The sequence below is a fragment of the Labeo rohita genome, chromosome 19 (genome assembly GCF_022985175.1).
Source record: "Labeo rohita strain BAU-BD-2019 chromosome 19, IGBB_LRoh.1.0, whole genome shotgun sequence".
NCBI classification, from domain to species: domain Eukaryota; kingdom Metazoa; phylum Chordata; class Actinopteri; order Cypriniformes; family Cyprinidae; genus Labeo; species Labeo rohita.
Genome location: NC_066887.1, coordinates 1,395,249 through 1,413,554, shown reverse-complemented (window position 1 = coordinate 1,413,554; position 18,306 = coordinate 1,395,249). Strand labels below are relative to the sequence as shown.

The window sequence follows — 18,306 nt, the reverse complement described above, 5'->3', positions numbered from 1 at the left end:
CATAAACGCAGTTATGCCCTAAAATTCAAGATATTGGTGCAAAAAAGCCCCTGTATGTGTTTTGTCTCATGTTATTATATATCACATATTACACAATATCACATGAGCAGCATGAGCAATATGACACGAGTGCTGATTTTGTCTGGATCTATCACAAGCTTAAATGTGGTTTTATCAATGATTATCAGTGAATTTATAAATGATTTATCAATGAATCAATAATTCAAAAGCCCATTCATAAAGAGAGTCATCATTTACTCACACTCAAGTCATTTCAAACCTTTCTTTTGTGAAACATGAAAGTAAGTATTTCGAAGACTGTTGGTAACAAAGCTGTTTTGATTACCAATGACTTTCATTGTATGAACAAAAAATACTGATGTTTCTCAGATGATCTTCTTTTATGTCTTATAGTTTATTTGTAATAAATTCTATGTTGAATCAAATACAATATTTCTTTCTAAAGCTACAATTTGTAATGTCTACTTAATACTTTCTCATTTAACACAAAAAATAGCTTCAAATATTCTTTTGTAGGTATTTTCACAGTCAAATTTAGATTTGATTAATTAATCAAAACATCATGTAATTAATTCAATTAAAAATTTAATTGACTGACAGCCCAAGTAAAATGCAGTTGTTGTTGTTATACTACTGCCTCTAGTGTTTATTTCATTTGAAAATGGGGATGAATAATATGTATAGGTATATTTTTGGAGTTTTTGGAGGTTTGAAAAACTGTAAGTAGGGGTGAGACAATAAATTGATTAGATTAGATTAGATTAGATTTTACGAATGCAACGCAATTCTCTCTGGAATCGATTCTGAGCTTAGTTTTTAACAGCAGTTGGCGCTCTAGGCTAGTTTTTAACCACAAATGCTCACAAAGAAGAGCGCTTGTGTATTAGGCTGAGTAATGTAAGTGGTTAAATGTACTTGCACCTCGGTTTTTATGTTTGTTTTTTGTTTTTTTACACAAGATTAATGTAAACACAGCCCACTGTGAATACTCATGTAATTCGCTTCAGCATTTTCGAACTGTATGAATGATTATTTTAGGTTAAAGTGGTGTGTGGACACAAGGAGAGTACAGCTGTTTCTGAAGCACATCAGCTATTGAAAACTAAGCTCAGAATTGATTCAAGAGAGAATCGCAATGCATTGACAAATCACAGAATCGATTTATTGTCACACCCCTAACTATTGGTAAATGTATGGTTTTCCAGTGAGACAGTGTTGTTCAAATAATAAAAAATAAAATTGTTTATTCATTTCAGAAAGTCATATGAAATATTATATATGAGCTGTTTTTGTTTACATTCATATTGTGTAAAGTTTGCAATTTCCGCAGTTATCTAGGACTACATGTAGGACTAAGCCTGAAAAAAAAAAAAAGGTTTTGAGATACAGTGTTGCATATTTAGCCTAAATTAAAGTTGTGTGTAGGATATGTACATTTTTGATTATTATAATGAACACTTATTATTAATCAAATAATATTCACTTGATAATTTGGATAACAGGTTTAAATGGTTAAATGGTAAATGTAATCAACGTTTCAACGTCAACGAAGGGTGAAAAATACATGATTATGATTATTTCCCATCATGCTGTAGAAAGGATTAAAATTAGCTTATTTATTTAACAACATGTTTTTTGTCATTGCAAATAGTTAATTTATTGATACATTTATTGAATATCAGTTCTTCTTATTGAATGGTTTTAATTATTGTTTACAAGGTTCAGATCTCACAGACCAGAATCACCATTTTCGTTACATTTTTTCATGCTTTTTTTGTGAAAGAAATAGGACACCAAAGTGCCCCCTATTTGTAGAAAACACTAGCAAAATGCTTTGACCTGCTGTTGTACTCCTCTTTTATTCTTATTAATGTTTTCTCTTTCTTCTGCTCTTGTTCTCTCTGTCTTTATCGTTCAGTTGCAGGAAGGTCATCTGGTAGTGCGACATTTCCAGTTCCTGCGCTGGTCGGCTTATCGTGAAATCCCAGACTCTAAGAAGGCCTTTCTCAACCTTCTGGCACAAGTGCAGAAGTGGCAGAGGGAGTGCGGCGACGGTCGCACTGTAGTGCACTGCCTGTAAGTTTCGCACGGCTCCGCTTGCACATGCTAATTTGAGAGCAATTACACTTCATTGTGTTGATTATACAATCCAGGTCTCTTTCACTCCTGCACTCCAGCAATTGCCGTAGCCACCCAACAGTGAAAGTCTGCTTGAAGCATTTAATCTCTGACCGCTTTTTCATGTCTTCATTTTCCTCAGTATCTGACTTCTTAGCGTTCTGGCCTCAGGATCTGTACCTGCCACCTGCACTCGCCTGTAGTTTAATACATCTATCCACTATTAATGAGAGCGTGGCGCAGGCGCAGCCTATCGTGCTTCAAAGCATCTGTGCTGGGGTGCCCTTCCTCTATCAGTAGCCCAAGGGAAATGATCTTAGCTCAGTAGGAAGTGACATTTTTATTGCATGACTTTTCCCCAGAGCGCACTGGTACTTTCCATTCCTTCATGCTCAAAAGTATTGCAGATGTCTGGCAGCCTGTGGTGGCACAAATATGCCTCTTTCACAGCTATCCCCTCCAGACATCTCTAATACAATAATCCACACAAGCTTTGAAAGCGTGCCGCTCAGATCCCGCTCCTTCAAGTGTTACAAGCCGCTGCTTTTCTTGAAAATGCTAATGAAACGACGTATTGATGTCTTTAAGGAATGGCGGGGGACGCAGTGGCACTTTCTGCGCTTGCACCATGATAATGGAGATGGTGCACCATCACAACATGGTGGACGTGTTCTACGCCGTCAAGACTCTCCGCAACTCCAAGCCCAACATGGTGGAGTCTATGGTTAGTGTGCTTGCTGATCTCGAAAATTAGTTAGTGCTGTTTGGTTAGGCAAACTTCATTATTGCTATTGGCCAAGGTTGTTGTAATTATAGCTTGAAGATTGGCAGGGTCCAATTTTTTTGTATACTTTATATACTAAAAAATTGGACCCCGCCAGTCTTCAAGCTAAGTAGTATACTACAAAGTATAGCAATTATTTGCATATATATATTGGGAAGCAATATATATATATATATATATATATATATTTTTAAATATGCACACATTCACTCTCATTTATATTACCAATATATTTTTCAGCTAGGAATAACACAAAGCACAAAAATGATACCATATTTTCACTCAGAGAGGGAGCCGTTTGCATCACTGGATATTATTGTTGGTTGTTTAACATTTCTAAACAGCTGAAGTCAAAATGACTGGAGAGACAATTTGTACTAAGGACAAATGTTGACACTGTTTTAATTTTGAATAATAAATTGTCAATGTACATTTAGTACTGATCCAATAAATAAATAAAGGATAATGTCATCCCTAAGCAAAATAAAACAAATAGACATTAAGTAGACTGCTGAGAAGACTTAACATTTAATTTTTTTCTGAACCAGTAATTAAAATATTAATATTAATGAAAACTAAAGTCTCTTATGCATGAGTTTTCTAATTCAGTGGGTTTGCTCTGTAAGTCAAGCAATACGGCGTCGCACTTGACTGATGAAGAGCTCCGGTATAAACCCTGTGAATCTACGGTTCAACAAAACAGCTCAAATCCACATAAGATAGTAAAAATAGCATGGCTGCATCAACAAATACTATAACACGATAGCGCATTAACCTTTAGCGACACTCTCCGGATATTTTAATTCTAAACAGCTGCATTACATACCTCAAGCAGCGCAATAAAAACGCAGCAATACGTGCCTGTCACAATGTAATAAAAATGTGCCAAGGTCACATACTGAGTGTATGGTTTATTGCCACTCTCTGTTTATTTCACTTTGAAACTGTCGTGAAATGTGCGGTAAGATACGTAACAGAAATGTATACAGAGGGATGTATTTCCAACGAGCCTGAGTTGTTGTTTTGTTTTTTTTGTATACATTTCTAAATTTATTCTCCAAATATTTTTATATACACATAATAATTTGTAACTGAGTAAGAAAACAGCAGCAGTTGACTTAGATTGCTCAAATGAATGTGTGCAATTACAAATAATGACGCAGAAACCTGAACTCATCAACATGAACTTCCTTCTTTTATTGTGCCTTTGTTTCTTCAATCTGTTAAGAGAATGGATCTGAGACAGCTTCTGTAACACATAAAGTATTTTTATAGTCATTATTATTGATTATTTAAATTGCCTATTTAGATGTTTTTTTATCAGATTAACAATGCACAAGCAAAAATCAATCACGTTTTCTTTGAAAGCCGAAATGTAGTAGTGTTATGAAATTGATGTAGTCTGTGAATGTTGCCTGTTGTTAACTGATGTGGCCTTGCTGTTGTTGACAGGAGCAGTACAGGTTCTGCTATGAGCTGGCTCTGGAGTACCTGGACTGCCTGGAGGTCAGATAACACAAGTGCTCGAGACCCGATCAACGCCGGCTTCAACCTCTTCACCTTGCCTCCTCTGTTTCCTTTCGCTTGGGCCAATCCAGCCCATCTGAATGAGCCTTTCTGTCCTCCAGTGAGAATGCACACCTACATCAAGAGCGGGAATGCAAGACTCGGCACGTTTCTTTAACCTTTGCCCTCTATTGTCCTCTGTGCACTTTCTGTTTTGACGTTTTCTCCTCCACCGACCTCCTGTGCCAGATATTCCTGCCAAACCCATGAGGGAATCAGTGAGATTTCAACAGCTTTGAGATTATGACATGCGTCTTTGATCACGTGACTGGCTCTCTGCCTTACACACCGAGCAGAAGGCAAACAAGCTGAATTTTAACGAAACCATGTGACAACATGGGTGATATTGTGTTTGTACATTACGTGTATTGTTAAACTCTGTACATGGGGCGATCTACTGTACTGATGCACCTGATTTTACTGGAAAGCATACCTTGAATGTAAGGACGTGATGGCTGATGGAGGCTTTCTTTTTATTGAATTACTTAAAGGTGACGTGTATCATTTTTTGATGTTGATCTCCTTTCCCAGCTTAATGTGCAGAGACATTAATAGGTTGATTCTCCAAATGGTTCTTTAATTCTTCAGAAGTGTAACACTGTGGCGCTATCAAAACATCGCTCTGTTTGAGCAACACTGACTCAACCAGTGGTGTGGGTTTGGGACTGGACTGTCTTTTTGGATGACCAGTGAGAAACTGCTGTTTGAACATGTTGAAATTATCTTGCAAATCTTGTTTGGTGATGCTAGTGATGCAAAAATTACACACTTCACCTTTAAATCTGCAATTGACGCTCAAAAGTGTCAGTATTTTGACAGGCGGGAGATACAAAGATGGTTTCTGGGTTTATTTCTTGTTTTCTTGTGTATATATAATATATATTTTGCAAAACAAACAAACAAAATGTTTCTAGATGTTGTCTTTAATGTGCCAACTCATGTTTGTATGGGTGTGTGTGGGCGTGAAGAGGATCACTCACGGATCTGCATGCCTGTTTCATGTTTCATTGCAATCCATTGTGACCCGTCTGCTTTGGGTGCCGCTGCCCGCTGTCATTGATCGCAGTAAAAAAGATATACGCAAATATGTGAAAGAAACAGAAATGCTACTATTGGAATATGATGAGGCACTCGCCAAAAAGTTGCTTTTTATCTTTGTATTTATTGGTTGTGTTTTATTTTCTAAAAAAATGTAACACGAATGAATAAAACATTCCAATGTTGCTTTTATTTCAGTGTCATTACTGTTGCTTTCCCCAATTTAAATTCCCATAGAACTGAATGAATAAATGAATAATCTATAGCTCAGTTGTTTCTCTAGACAGCAATAAGATTAAATGGAGAGACTTTTGGTTGTGTGGGGACATTCTTAGCATCTCTGCTGCGCACTGTGTTTATTTACATGCGAGCAGCTCATGGTCCAGAGTTTCCAGTGTCTCTCAGCAGCTCTGTTCATGTTAGGTTAAAACATTTGGCAGACACTTTTATATAAGGCAACTTACAGTGCACATTTTTCGGTTCTTGCGTTCCGTTGGAATCAATCCCATGATATTTGTATTGCAAGCATTATGTGCGAGCTTACAGGAACACCATCAAATGCTGCTGTTTGCTTATAATGAGAAGCTTTAAAGTGTCCTGCAGGTTCCTACCAAAATAAAAACTCTGTGGTTTAATGTTTGAAAGCAATTAGAAAGAAATTAAGACAGCCATAAGCATTAGTATTTTACTTTTACTGCTGTTCTATAAAATAAAACAACAAAAAACAAATATAGCTGCAAGCAGCAATTACCGGGGTTCAAACGCTTTAATGTATTTGAGCACAGCAGAAAAAATACGTTACATAATATTTAGCAACCCTGTAACCAGCTAAATCAGTGATTACAAAGAGCATTTTTGGCAATTGCAGGTAATTTCAATAGAAACATGATGTTTATTAACTTTAATGGCAGTTATAGTGCCGCCTATGATCCAATCTCCATGAAACTTTGAATGCTTGTTAAAGATCACCTGACTCGTATTTTCTGACACATAGTTTCGTAAAGTTTTGAGTTTTCAGAGTTTTAAAGGCTTTTGGGCATATTTGACCACATCATGACCCCGTTATAGCTTCCAAAAAATGTAAAATTCAAAAATGTTTTGATAATTATTGATCCAGAGAGTCCAGAGAATTGTGTTGCAGTGGTTTTGAGGTTGAGCAAAAATCCTAAGATTAGTTCACACAAACAGTTTTTTAACATAATTGAGAATACAACAAAATGCAGTTATTGACGACATCTGTCAAATGACATGAATTATTTTATTACTTCGACACAAACACTACCAAAATGTACTATAAAAATATAATAATAATAATAATTATAAAAATCATAATAATATAAAAATGTTCTATACAAGCCAATGTTCATGTTTAAATACTGCAGTGTTGGGAAAAGTTACTTTTAAAAGTAATGCGATACAATACTGAGTTACTCCCTAAAAAAGTAACTAATTACGTTAGTTACTTTTCATGGAAAGTAATGTGTTACGTTACTTTTGCGTTACTTTTTAAATCTGGGCAGGGCTTGGTTGTTTGTTTTTAATATAAAAAGTTATATGTTTGGCAAATGTAAAGCCTTTTCACACCGAAAGCCTCAGGCTTTGAGAAAAGTAAATTCACGTCTGTACAGTAGACCGCAGAAGAAAAAAAAAAGTCTACTCTTAAGCAATAAAAAAAAGTTTGATTATCTTGAGTAATTTTTGCTTATTAGTATGGTTGAATTGGACCATCGAAGGTCAGCAGCAAAGACATTGGTTAATAAAATGGGATTAAATGCATAAACGATATTTGTATTACTAAACATATATTCTGAGTTGAATTTCAGTGTTTTTATTCATTTTGAGGAATAATGAATGTTTTTTGTGAGTGAGATGAATTAATGCATATTCACATTTACTCTAGAACTAACATCTTACTCCCGATTTCTCTCAACATGGGGACAGGAGAGCTTTTAATCAATAAATGGGGGGGGAAGTAACTGCTGTTACTTATTTGAAAAAAGTAACTCAGATATTTTCTTGCCAATTAAAAACTAATGCGTTACTTTACTAGTTGCTTGGAAAAAGTAATAATATTACGTAACTTGCATTACTTGTAGTGCGTTACCCCCAACATACATGAAATACTGTTTTCAAAACTGTTAAACTTAAGTTCAAAATTTAGCACAATACAAAAATGAAAACAGAAATTTGCAACATTTCTACAATAATGTCATATAGAAAAATATTCTGAATGTAAAAAAAAAAAAAAATCAAATACTATCAAAGCAGTTGCGTGTAGCTGTTGTAGTTGTATTATAATGTAAACATGGAGCACGTTACTTACACTGCAGTGAATTATAAACAGTAGAGAGCATGATTCTTGTTTTTTAAAGAAATTTTACAAAAGAAAACATTGTATAATGCTACATGTTGTTAGTGTTTTTTAGGTTGTTGTGTTATGAGTGATAAAGTGTGTTTGTTTGGTGAAAACCTTTGCTAGAGTTATGACTTTATTTGAGGCATTAACAAAGTGTTTTGGTAGTTCTAGTGCATTTTGAATGTGAAATGAACTGCTGTGTCAAGTTGAAAGATGGTTAGAAGAACTATGTGAAAAGTTTGTCTAAAGTGACTTTAGTATTGAGAAATATGTCCTAGTGATTGTAAAAAACTAATGAACAATTTGACTGACAGCACTGACTTGAGGCAAAGTTCCTCATTATGAGGCAGTCTATCAAACAATATGAATATTGTGTGTATGCGTGAAATGCCACATGATTACAGAGGCATAAAACTCATTAGCACCAACAAGTGGCCAATTTCTTTCAAAATTCTTACAGACATTTAGTGACATGAGTAAAAAAACGCCCACCAAGTTCTGTTCTGATCTGATCGGCTTCCGTTAACCTTATCTAATAGGTGCTCAAACTCTATTGGTTAACGGCAGTCATGTTTTTTGAGATACGCGTATGTCCTCGTAGAGACCTCCAGGAAGACAGCGAATACAGAGTTTTAATTTAATTAGAACAAAAAATGCGTAGTTATAGCTGCTTTTATGTTTTTAAGTTGTCAGTGATCCACAACTGTTTATTTATTTATTTATTTGACCAAAGATTGCAATGATATGAGACATTTGCGTCTATGACAAGCAATCTAGGAGCTATGCACAGTTTTGCATTTTTAATCGCTGTAGCGCCCCCGATAGGTTGATTGGGGCAAATCTATCCTTTCCAGCACAATAGGGAGCGGCTCAGGTTTTCCTTCTGTTTTGTCTCCTGCTTTTGAGATGTATCTCCTGAGATGCTAGTAATCTCACGCATCTCTTTTAGAGTTTTTGAAGAAATCTATACTCTGTACTCACTGCCAACAAACTGTTTTTTCCTAAAATTACCCAGAGTTTCACTAGAGACACCAATGAGACAAAAAGATGCTATTTAAATGAAACATAACTGCGATTTGCATTAAGTCTTCTGATCCATGAACGAGCAACATCTGAGTAATAACATCACATCCTCTGGGTAGCAGAACAACAAAAGAGTAAATTAGACCCATTATTACTTGACCCTCCTGGTCTGTTTGCTTTTCATTATACGCATATTTATCATACTGGTAATTGATCAGATGGTACTACAGAAAGAAGCTGCTTCAATGAGCCAGTTGTTTTATTATGCTTCATAAGACTGCATTGCTGAGATAAGGTTCTTCTCTATGGTTTCTCTGACACATCTCAACCTTCTTTACTCACATATCTTAGTCATAAAGCACTGATATCTCAGAACATGCCGGAACTTGACCGGTCACGACACGTCATATAATCCAATTAACCTCGCAGCGCAGCGTTTCAATATAAAAGTCAAATCAATTTGCGTGGTGACTATCGCGTGCTGCTGTGCCTATATGCTTGTGTTTGTTTGTGATTATTAGATGGCCCACGATCGCTTGCCGCTCCTTGAGGTGGTTACTGCAAATCTTTCCAACCTGTGATTTCATTTGAGCTTATCATTTAATTAGACATGCTTTAATGGACTTTTTATCAAATAGCTAAGCAGGCCAGAGGCTTTCAATGGTGGCGATGGATGACTCTTGCTGTGCATTGATCTCCTTCTTATTTCCCACAATGCTGTTTATTTAGAACGGTCCGATAAGGTCAGACGAATGACTGCTTTCTCGTCTCAGCAGACAACATTTGTCTTGGTTGAAAGCCAAACCCCTACATGCAGTTGATTACATGTGAGCTCAGACTAGCTGATCTGTGTTATGATTTGTAATTAGCATGTAATTAGAATTTTGATCGCTGCCCAATTACCTCCTCCGGGCAAATGTCATGAAATCTGAATGAAGTTGTCCAGATCATGTCAAAACTCGGAAGAAATAAGAAATTATATTTTGCATAAATATGACTTTTTAGTATAGAGCACCTGAAGGGAAATAGTAATAGGAAAAATACCAGTTTTGCAAGAAAGCTAAAATGTTTTGTGAGAGAACATAAACTTTATTGGGGCAATGCAATACTTTTGCAAGAGAACAAGATTTGCAAGAAAAGGCATTAAAATACATTTTCCGTCTCTCACTCATTTTTAATAAACCAATATTGTTGATGAATGGACAGTATTTAGTATATCTTCTTTCCAATGAATAGCAATAGGCTACACTGTAAAAAATATAAAACACAATTTGTTGAGTCAGCTTAAAATAATTTGTTACCCTGCTGCCTTAAAATTTTAAGTTCAGTCAAGTAAAATACGTTCATTCAACTTGAAATGTTAAGTTGTACTAAGTAACAACTTAGATATTTGTGTTTGCTAAACTTAACAGATGGGTAAGTAATCCAGCTGCCATACAATTTTAAGTTGATTCAACTAAAATATCTGAGTTGTCACTTAGTACAATTTAACATTTCAAGTTGAATAAACATTTTTTGAGTTGACTGAACTTAAAATTTTAAGGCAGCCAGGTTACAAATTATTTTAAGTTTACTCAACAAATTGTTTTTTTACAGTGTAGACTTTGTGTTACTTTTGACATGAAACAAAGTCTCAGATTTTAAATTCTGTCAATTTCCCTAGGAATTTCAAGCAATAAATACAGTTTTGGTGGTCTTTAATGTGGCATGACACATCGTTGTAGCTTCTGTGTACACGCCTGTGTGTAATTAAACGCATAGGAGAACATTCGTGATAGTTTTGTTTTTGTTCTGGATCCTGTGCTCTGCTGCCAGACTGGAACGCACTCGCCACCATCTGGACAGGGGTGGGAGTTGCAGCTACAATTTACAATACATCACCCTCAGTGTATTCCAGCACTGATAAAAAAAACATTTCTGTCGATGACTGAATTTTCGGTTAACGCGACCACTGCTTAGGAGGACTGTATTTTAGGACCATATGCATATGCACACAAATATATTATATGCACGTATTTAATTATTGATAGACACACTTGGGTTTGTCTTTACCAACCATTTAGAGTTAGATTTTTTAAAGGTATGAAGAGCTGATTTAACAGCTTTAAGAAACTACAAAATGAATGGTGGTTTCTAGTCCACAGTGCTCCATTGTGTGTCTTGGATTGGATGCGGTATGAAGCACACAGCGTCTGTTTGAAAGCGATTACAGAACCTGGATGCTCTCTATTGCATCTCTCACAATAGCCTCATCTACAAGGCCAGACTTCCATCCCTTCCCGCGGCTACTAATATGAACACTGATGCATTGTCTCCCATGGCCCTGGTAACATCTTTTCATAGTATTCCACAAGGTTCACACTCACTGACTTTGTTTTGCATAAATAATTTCTTTTACTTTTTTTGTTCAAGGAGTTTCAGAAGCACTAAACTCTAAAACAACACTGTCAACCAGGTTTTACAGTTTTGCTGTTGAAACATTATGAGATTGTTTTGTATTGCATTACTTCAAAGATCAATGCTGAGATCTTGTTTGCATTAAAGTCACATTTATTCATTTAGTAGATGCTTTTATCCATAATTATTAGGAATAACAAAAGGCAGACATGGTGAAGTGCTTGAATACAACAGTCTATTCAGAAAAGAATTAAAGTACATAGATGTCGATAAGACACTGGTGAAAGAATATTGCAGGCTTTTTAAAGAGTTTAATTAGTGCATTAATAATCAAATCAAGCCCTCACAGACGAGTCGTGTCTTCAGGCGTTTTGAAAACAGAGAGGGATTCAGCTGCATATATAGAGTTGGCAAGATCATTCCACCAGAAAGGTGCCATGAAAATTTCATTAAAAAATAAAAAATGTGTTGGGTAAACAGCTGGAATGTTTACAAATATGTAAAGATGAACATACATGATGTCACATTTGCTGTGGCAGAGCATTTCAGTAAATTACATCAAACAACCAGCCAATCACAATGTATTCACCCTCAAACCTCCCTGCAAACCTGTATGACTTCAGATTGTTTTAAAGCAGCTTCACAGTATAAAACAGGAACGTAGCAAAAATGCTGTTAAGACAATAGTGTCTTTATTCAGCTCAAGTCAGTTCAGTGTTGATTCAGTTCAGTTCAGTAAGAGTGTAAAATTCATCAATTATGAACAGCTTCAATTCAATTCAATAAAGCAGAAGACAACAGTTATTTGGCTTAATTGAGTTAAATGTTTATTCTCATCCGAAAGTGTCAGTGCCATCAAAATGATATTACTTAACCCTTTAACTGTCACCGCCCCCCTCTGTGGGACACCTAAGTTTACGTCACCATATTACAAAAAAAATAAAAAAAATAAAACATAATAAAAATATCCATATAGTGGTGGCCAACGAAGGTCAAAATGGCAGTTTCAATGCAGCTTCAAAGGGCTCTACATAATCCCAGTGTCAGTACCACACCCGGACCGTCAGATTCCTTCACCACACCCACTCGTTCACAATCACCAGCCTTTTGATCACCGGCACCTGCACTCAATTGCTGCTCACCTCTATAAATACCCAGGACTTTTTCTGTCAGTTGTCAGATCTACTCGTTAGATACCGGACTCTATGCTCTTTGCTCTTGTGAAATCTTCTTTAACCTGACTTCCAGCCTGAAAACCCCAATCACCACCACCTCCAGCAGTACTTAATTCCTGAAGCTAAGTTTACTCGGTTTTGTTTTTGTTTATTTGTTTTAGGTCATGATGTTATGTTTGAACTGAACCTTCTTTGTTTCTCTTCTGCCGTTTATCAATAAATACTTAATTCAGTTAACCACAACTCTCTCTCTCTCTTTGGAACCCTGACAGAAGATCTGACCAAAGAAAACAGATTCCCTCATCATGTCTGTTCGCCCCTCTTCGAATCCTCTCCTGTCACTTCACCAGTTTCAACCGAGCACTACCCCGCTTTCCTCTGGAAGTCCCATGGCCTTACCTGCTTGTTATTCGGGCGAGGCGGCTAAATGTAACGGCTTCCTGCTTCAGTGCACCTTGTATTTTGAGATGCAACCTCAGCGTTTCCCGACGGAGCGATCTAAAACTCCGTTCATCACCAGTCTGCTGTCGGGCAGAGCGCTGGATTGGGCAGACGCACTGTGGCAAGCGGAAAATCCCATTATTGGTAATCTCACCTCCTTCGTCAAACATTTCAAAGAAGTATTTGGAAAAGCCACCGGAAAACTGTCTCCTTCGGATGAATTGTATCGTCTCCGCCAGGGTTCTTCTTCGGTGAGTGATTATACCCTCCGTTTCCGCACTGTGGCGACCCTTAGTGGATGGAACGAGCCAGCGCTCTGCTCAGCGTATCGCCAGGGCCTGAACATCGGCATTAGACAGCAGCTGGTGATTTTCGACGATGCAATTGGTCTGGAAGCTCTCATGCAAAAGACCGTTCAAATTGCTCAACGTCTGTCAGCATGTGTCTCTGAATCTCACGGTCAACTCGCCGCCTCGCCCAACCCTGAAAAAATCCCTCCAACACCAGAGCCCATGCAAACTGATTCATATCATCTCTCTGCAACCGAAAGATTCCGTCGTGTGTCCCAAGGGCTCTGCTTGTACTGTGGAGAAAATGGTCATGCCCTGAACTCCTGTCCAGTTCGCCCTCCAAAACCTTTTGTGAGTATCATGCAAGTTTTTCCCGATGTGATCAACATGTCTCAGTTATCAGTCCGGCTATTGATAAAAAATTATATCTTCACAGTCAAAGCCCTTGTCGACTCTGGTGCCTCGGGGAACTTCATCTCGCTCAACACCTTAAAGGATTTAAACCACCCTGCTCTTCCTCAAGAACCACAGTACCGTATCAACACCATCAGAGGTGAGCCCCTGGGACCCGGCCGCATAAAACATCGATCTCCAGTCTGTCAACTCCGTATCGGCAACTTCCATTCAGAGGAAATCTCCTTTCTGGTGTTGGAGGGTGCCACAGTGGATATCGTCCTGGGACGCCCATGGCTCGTCAAACACTCCCCGATGGTGGACTGGACTAGATGTGATATCCTCCGCTGGAGTCCCGAGTGCCATAAATCCTGCCTTCAAAACCTTCCCAGTCCTAACCTGCAACTACAATCCACCCTAGTGGAGAGTCCCGAATCCTACAAGAGCACCTCCATACCCGAGGACTACCGGGCGTTCCAGGACGTGTTCAGCAAGCAGGCTGCCACCAAACTCCCCCCACACAGGCCATGGGACTGCGCCATCGACTTGCTGCCTGGAGCGAAATTACCTAAGGGTAAGATCTACCCGTTGTCCATCCCGGAGCAGAAGGCCATGGAGGAGTACATTAAGGAGGCTCTCCAACAAGGTTTCATAGTCCCTTCCACCTCGCCAGCCGCTTCCAGTTTCTTCTTTGTGGAGAAGAAGGACGGAGGCCTGCGACCTTGCATTGACTATCGTGTCCTCAATTCCCAGACCGTCAAATTTCCTTATCCTCTTCCCTTGGTCCCAACTGCCCTGGAGGAACTGCGTGGGGCTCGCATCTTCTCCAAGTTGGACCTTCGCAGCGCTTACAACCTCGTCCGCATTCGCTCTGGAGACGAATGGAAGACCGCCTTCATCACCCCTGCTGGCCACTACCATTACCGGGTTATGCCGTACGGGCTAGTCAACGCGCCCTCTGTCTTCCAGAGCTTCATGAACAAGGTGTTCCGGGAATTCCTCCATCAGTTCATTGTAGTGTACATCGACGACATCCTGATTTATTCCCGGAACCTGGCCGAACACCGCCACCACGTTGCGCAGGTCCTTCTGAAGCTGAGACAACACCAACTTTACCTCAAGGCAGAAAAATGCGAGTTCCACAAAAACACCATCCAGTTCCTCGGGTACGTCATCGGCCCTGACGGGATCGGCATGGATACTAGCAAGGTCGCAGCCATCCGGGACTGGCCCCAACCTACCTCTGTTAAAGAGCTACAGCGTTTCCTGGGCTTCGCCAATTTCTACCGCCGCTTCATCAACCAGTTCAGCCTTCTTTCTGCCACCCTCACCAACCTTCTGAAGGGGAAACCGAAGACCCTTACCTGGACTCCTTCCACCTCACAAGCCTTTGCCTCCTTAAAATCCGCCTTCTGTACGGCTCCTGCTCTAGTCCTCCCCGATCCACAAGAGCCCTTCATCGTGGAGGTGGATGCCTCCACCATCGGAGCAGGAGCTGTACTCTCACAATACTCTGGAGAGCCTCCTAAACTTCATCCATGCGCCTTCTTTTCTCGGAAGTTCTCCCCGGTGGAACAAAACTACGACATCGGCAACCGGGAACTGCTGGCGATCAAACTGGCTCTGGAGGAATGGAGACATTGGCTCGAGGGTGCTAGACATCCGTTTTCCGTAATCACTGATCACCGTAACTTGGAGTACATCAGAGAGGCAAAGCGACTGAACCCTCGCCAGGCTCGGTGGGCCCTCTTCTTCTCTAGATTTCGTTTCACCATCACCTATCGTCCTGGCCACAAGAATGTTAAGGCCGACGCCTTATCACGCCTCCATCAGCCAGACCTGCCGACCACCTCCGATCCCATCCTTCCTCCAGAGCACTTCCTTTGCCCCATCATCTGGGACCTCGATCGCCAGCTCCAGGAATCTACTTCCCTGGAGCCAATTCCGCCGGGAGGTCCAGAAGACAAACTGTACGTTCCAACATCCATGCGCTCAGCCCTTTTGGACTCCGTTCACTCCTCTCCGGGCTCTGGACATCAAGGCAGCAAGAGAACCCTCTCACTCCTTCGTTCTCGGTTCTGGTGGCCACAAATGGCCCGTGAGGTATCCCAACATGTCCATGCCTGCTCAGTCTGTGCCATGACCAACACACCTCGCCAGTTACCATGTGGAAAACTCGTGCCATTACCCATACCTACACGTCCTTGGTCCCATATAGGCATTGATTTTGTCACAGACTTACCGTCATCTAACAACTATACCTGCATCCTAGTCATCGTAGACAGGTTTTCCAAGTCCTGCAAATTCATACCCCTGAGTTGCTTACCAACGGCCATGGAAACAGCTGAAGCCCTCCTACATTTCATTTTCCGGTACTACGGCCTACCTGAAGTTATTGTGTCTGACAGGGGGCCACAGTTCATCTCTCGTGTCTGGCACGCCTTCTTCAGAAATCTCCAGATATCCGTCAGCCTGTCATCCGGTTACCACCCTCAAACTAATGGCCAGACTGAGCGGAAGATTCAAGAACTCGGACAATACCTCCGGGCCTATTGCTCTTCCAATCAGCACGACTGGAGCCGTTACCTTCCTTGGGCTGAATACGCCCAGAACTCATTGAGACAATCCACCACCGGCCTCACTCCGTTTCAATGTGTTCTGGGCTATCAACCCGCTCTGTTCCCCTGGTCAGGAGAGCCCAGTAACGTCCCAGCCGTTGACCACTGGTTCCGGGAGAGTGAGAGGGTCTGGGACTCGGCCCATGTACACCTCCAGCACGCAGTCCGGAGTCAGAAGATCTTTGCGGATGTCCGACGTCGTCCAGCTCCCACCTTTCAACCTGGAGAGTTAGTCTGGCTCTCCACCAAGGACATCCGCCTCCGGCTGCCCTGCAAGAAACTCAGTCCGCGGTACATCGGGCCGTTTCCCATTCAGAGGCAACTTAACCCCGTCACTTACCAGCTCCAGCTTCCTTCTCACTACCGCATACACCCTGCATTCCATGTTTCCCTCCTTAAACCTGCCACTAATCCTCCTCTTCCTCCCTCCACAGAATCTGACGGCTCCGAGGTACCTCCTCCTCCGGAGATCCTGGAAGACCCATCCATCTATCGGGTAAAGGAGATATTAGATTCCCGACGACGAGGGGGCCAGATCGAATACCTCATAGACTGGGAAGGCTATGGTCCTGAGGAGAGGTCTTGGATTCCACGCAAGGACATCTTAGATCCTACGCTACTCTCCGAATTCCATCAACAACACCCAGAAAGACCTGCACCCAGACCTAGGGGTCGCCCTCGCCGTCACTTTCGGGCATCGGGAGCTGCCCGTGGAGGAGGGGGTACTGTCAGTACCACACCCGGACCGTCAGATTCCTTCACCACACCCACTCGTTCACAATCACCAGCCTTCTGATCACCGGCACCTGCACTCAATTGCTGCTCACCTCTATAAATACCCAGGACTTTTTCTGTCAGTTGTCAGATCTACTCGTTAGATACCGGACTCTATGCTCTTTGCTCTTGTGAAATCTTCTTTAACCTGACTTCCAGCCTGAAAACCCCGATCACCACCACCTCCAGCAGTACTTAATTCCTGAAGCTAAGTTTACTCGGTTTTGTTTTTGTTTATTTGTTTTAGGTCATGATGTTATGTTTGAACTGAACCTTCTTTGTTTCTCTTCTGCCGTTTATCAATAAATACTTAATTCAGTTAACCACAACTCTCTCTCTCTCTTTGGAACCCTGACACCCAGGTTCTTATGATTCTAAAAAAAAATAAATAAATAATTTAGTTTTAACCACAAATGCTCGTCATGCACTAGCTCTGCTTACGCATGTGCATCTTTGCACATTACGTTATCAAGTTGGAAAAGTCTTGCGCAGTTCAATTCAAAATTGTCTAACATCATTGTTTTAACTTTTTTTTTGTAAAAGGCGTTTTTTACCTTTATTTATATACTGCTTTTAACAATACAGAATTGTGACAAAGTGGCTGTACAGTATTAAACAGGAAATAGTGCATCAATAATGCAGAAGGGCAGCAGTAAACACTCAATTTTCAGGTAAAGGCAGTTCATCATTGGATTCAATGATGTCATCATCTAGCTCAGTTCAGTTCAAATAGTATACGATATCGTTTGAAGAAAAAGTGTCCCCAACTAAGCAAGCCAGAGGTGAAAGCAGCAAGGAGCCAAAACTCCATCTGTGATAAAATGGAGAAAAAAACTTTGGGAGAAACCAGGCTCGGTCGGGGGGCCAGTTCTCCTCTGGCCAGACGCAGAGGACTCATCTGGTTCCCGTGGTCTTGTGCCGATGGCCGTCTAGGTGAAGAGGACTTCACTGGGGATCCGTCTCTGGGGCTCATCTAGTTGACATGGTCTCAGCTGACATTCAGGGCTGTAGAGGTCGTCTCTAGGTGCTGATCCACTGTCTGGGCTGAGTATGGACTGGATCCGGGCGACAGCAGTGACCATCTGATCTGGACACGGACTGGATCTGGTGGTTAAGGTGACCTCAGAATCAGAAAGAAACAGACTAATATTAGCGTAGATGCCATTCTTCTTACGATACACTGAGTACATCGGGTGTTATGGGAAGTGTTCCCGGTTCAGGTTGACCTAATTAATGCAGCCTAACAATCCTTTAACGGATTTGAATTATAGAAGTATGTTGTTATGTTATGTGTAAGCCAGGTCAAAGAGAT

General features: G+C 40.4%; 1 protein-coding gene across 1 annotated transcript in view; it reads left to right on the top strand.

Annotated features, from left to right (window-relative positions):
- The window catches only part of ptprua (protein tyrosine phosphatase receptor type Ua), a 304,775-nt gene extending 299,056 nt beyond the window's left edge, over positions 1 to 5,719 (top strand). Inside the window, 3 exon segments of the mRNA XM_051137296.1 lie at positions 1,940 to 2,097; positions 2,728 to 2,863; positions 4,376 to 5,719. Coding sequence (XP_050993253.1) covers positions 1,940 to 2,097; positions 2,728 to 2,863; positions 4,376 to 4,438 — 357 coding nt within the window. The 3' untranslated portion in view covers positions 4,439 to 5,719.
- The last annotated feature ends 12,587 nt before the right edge of the window (positions 5,720 to 18,306 follow it).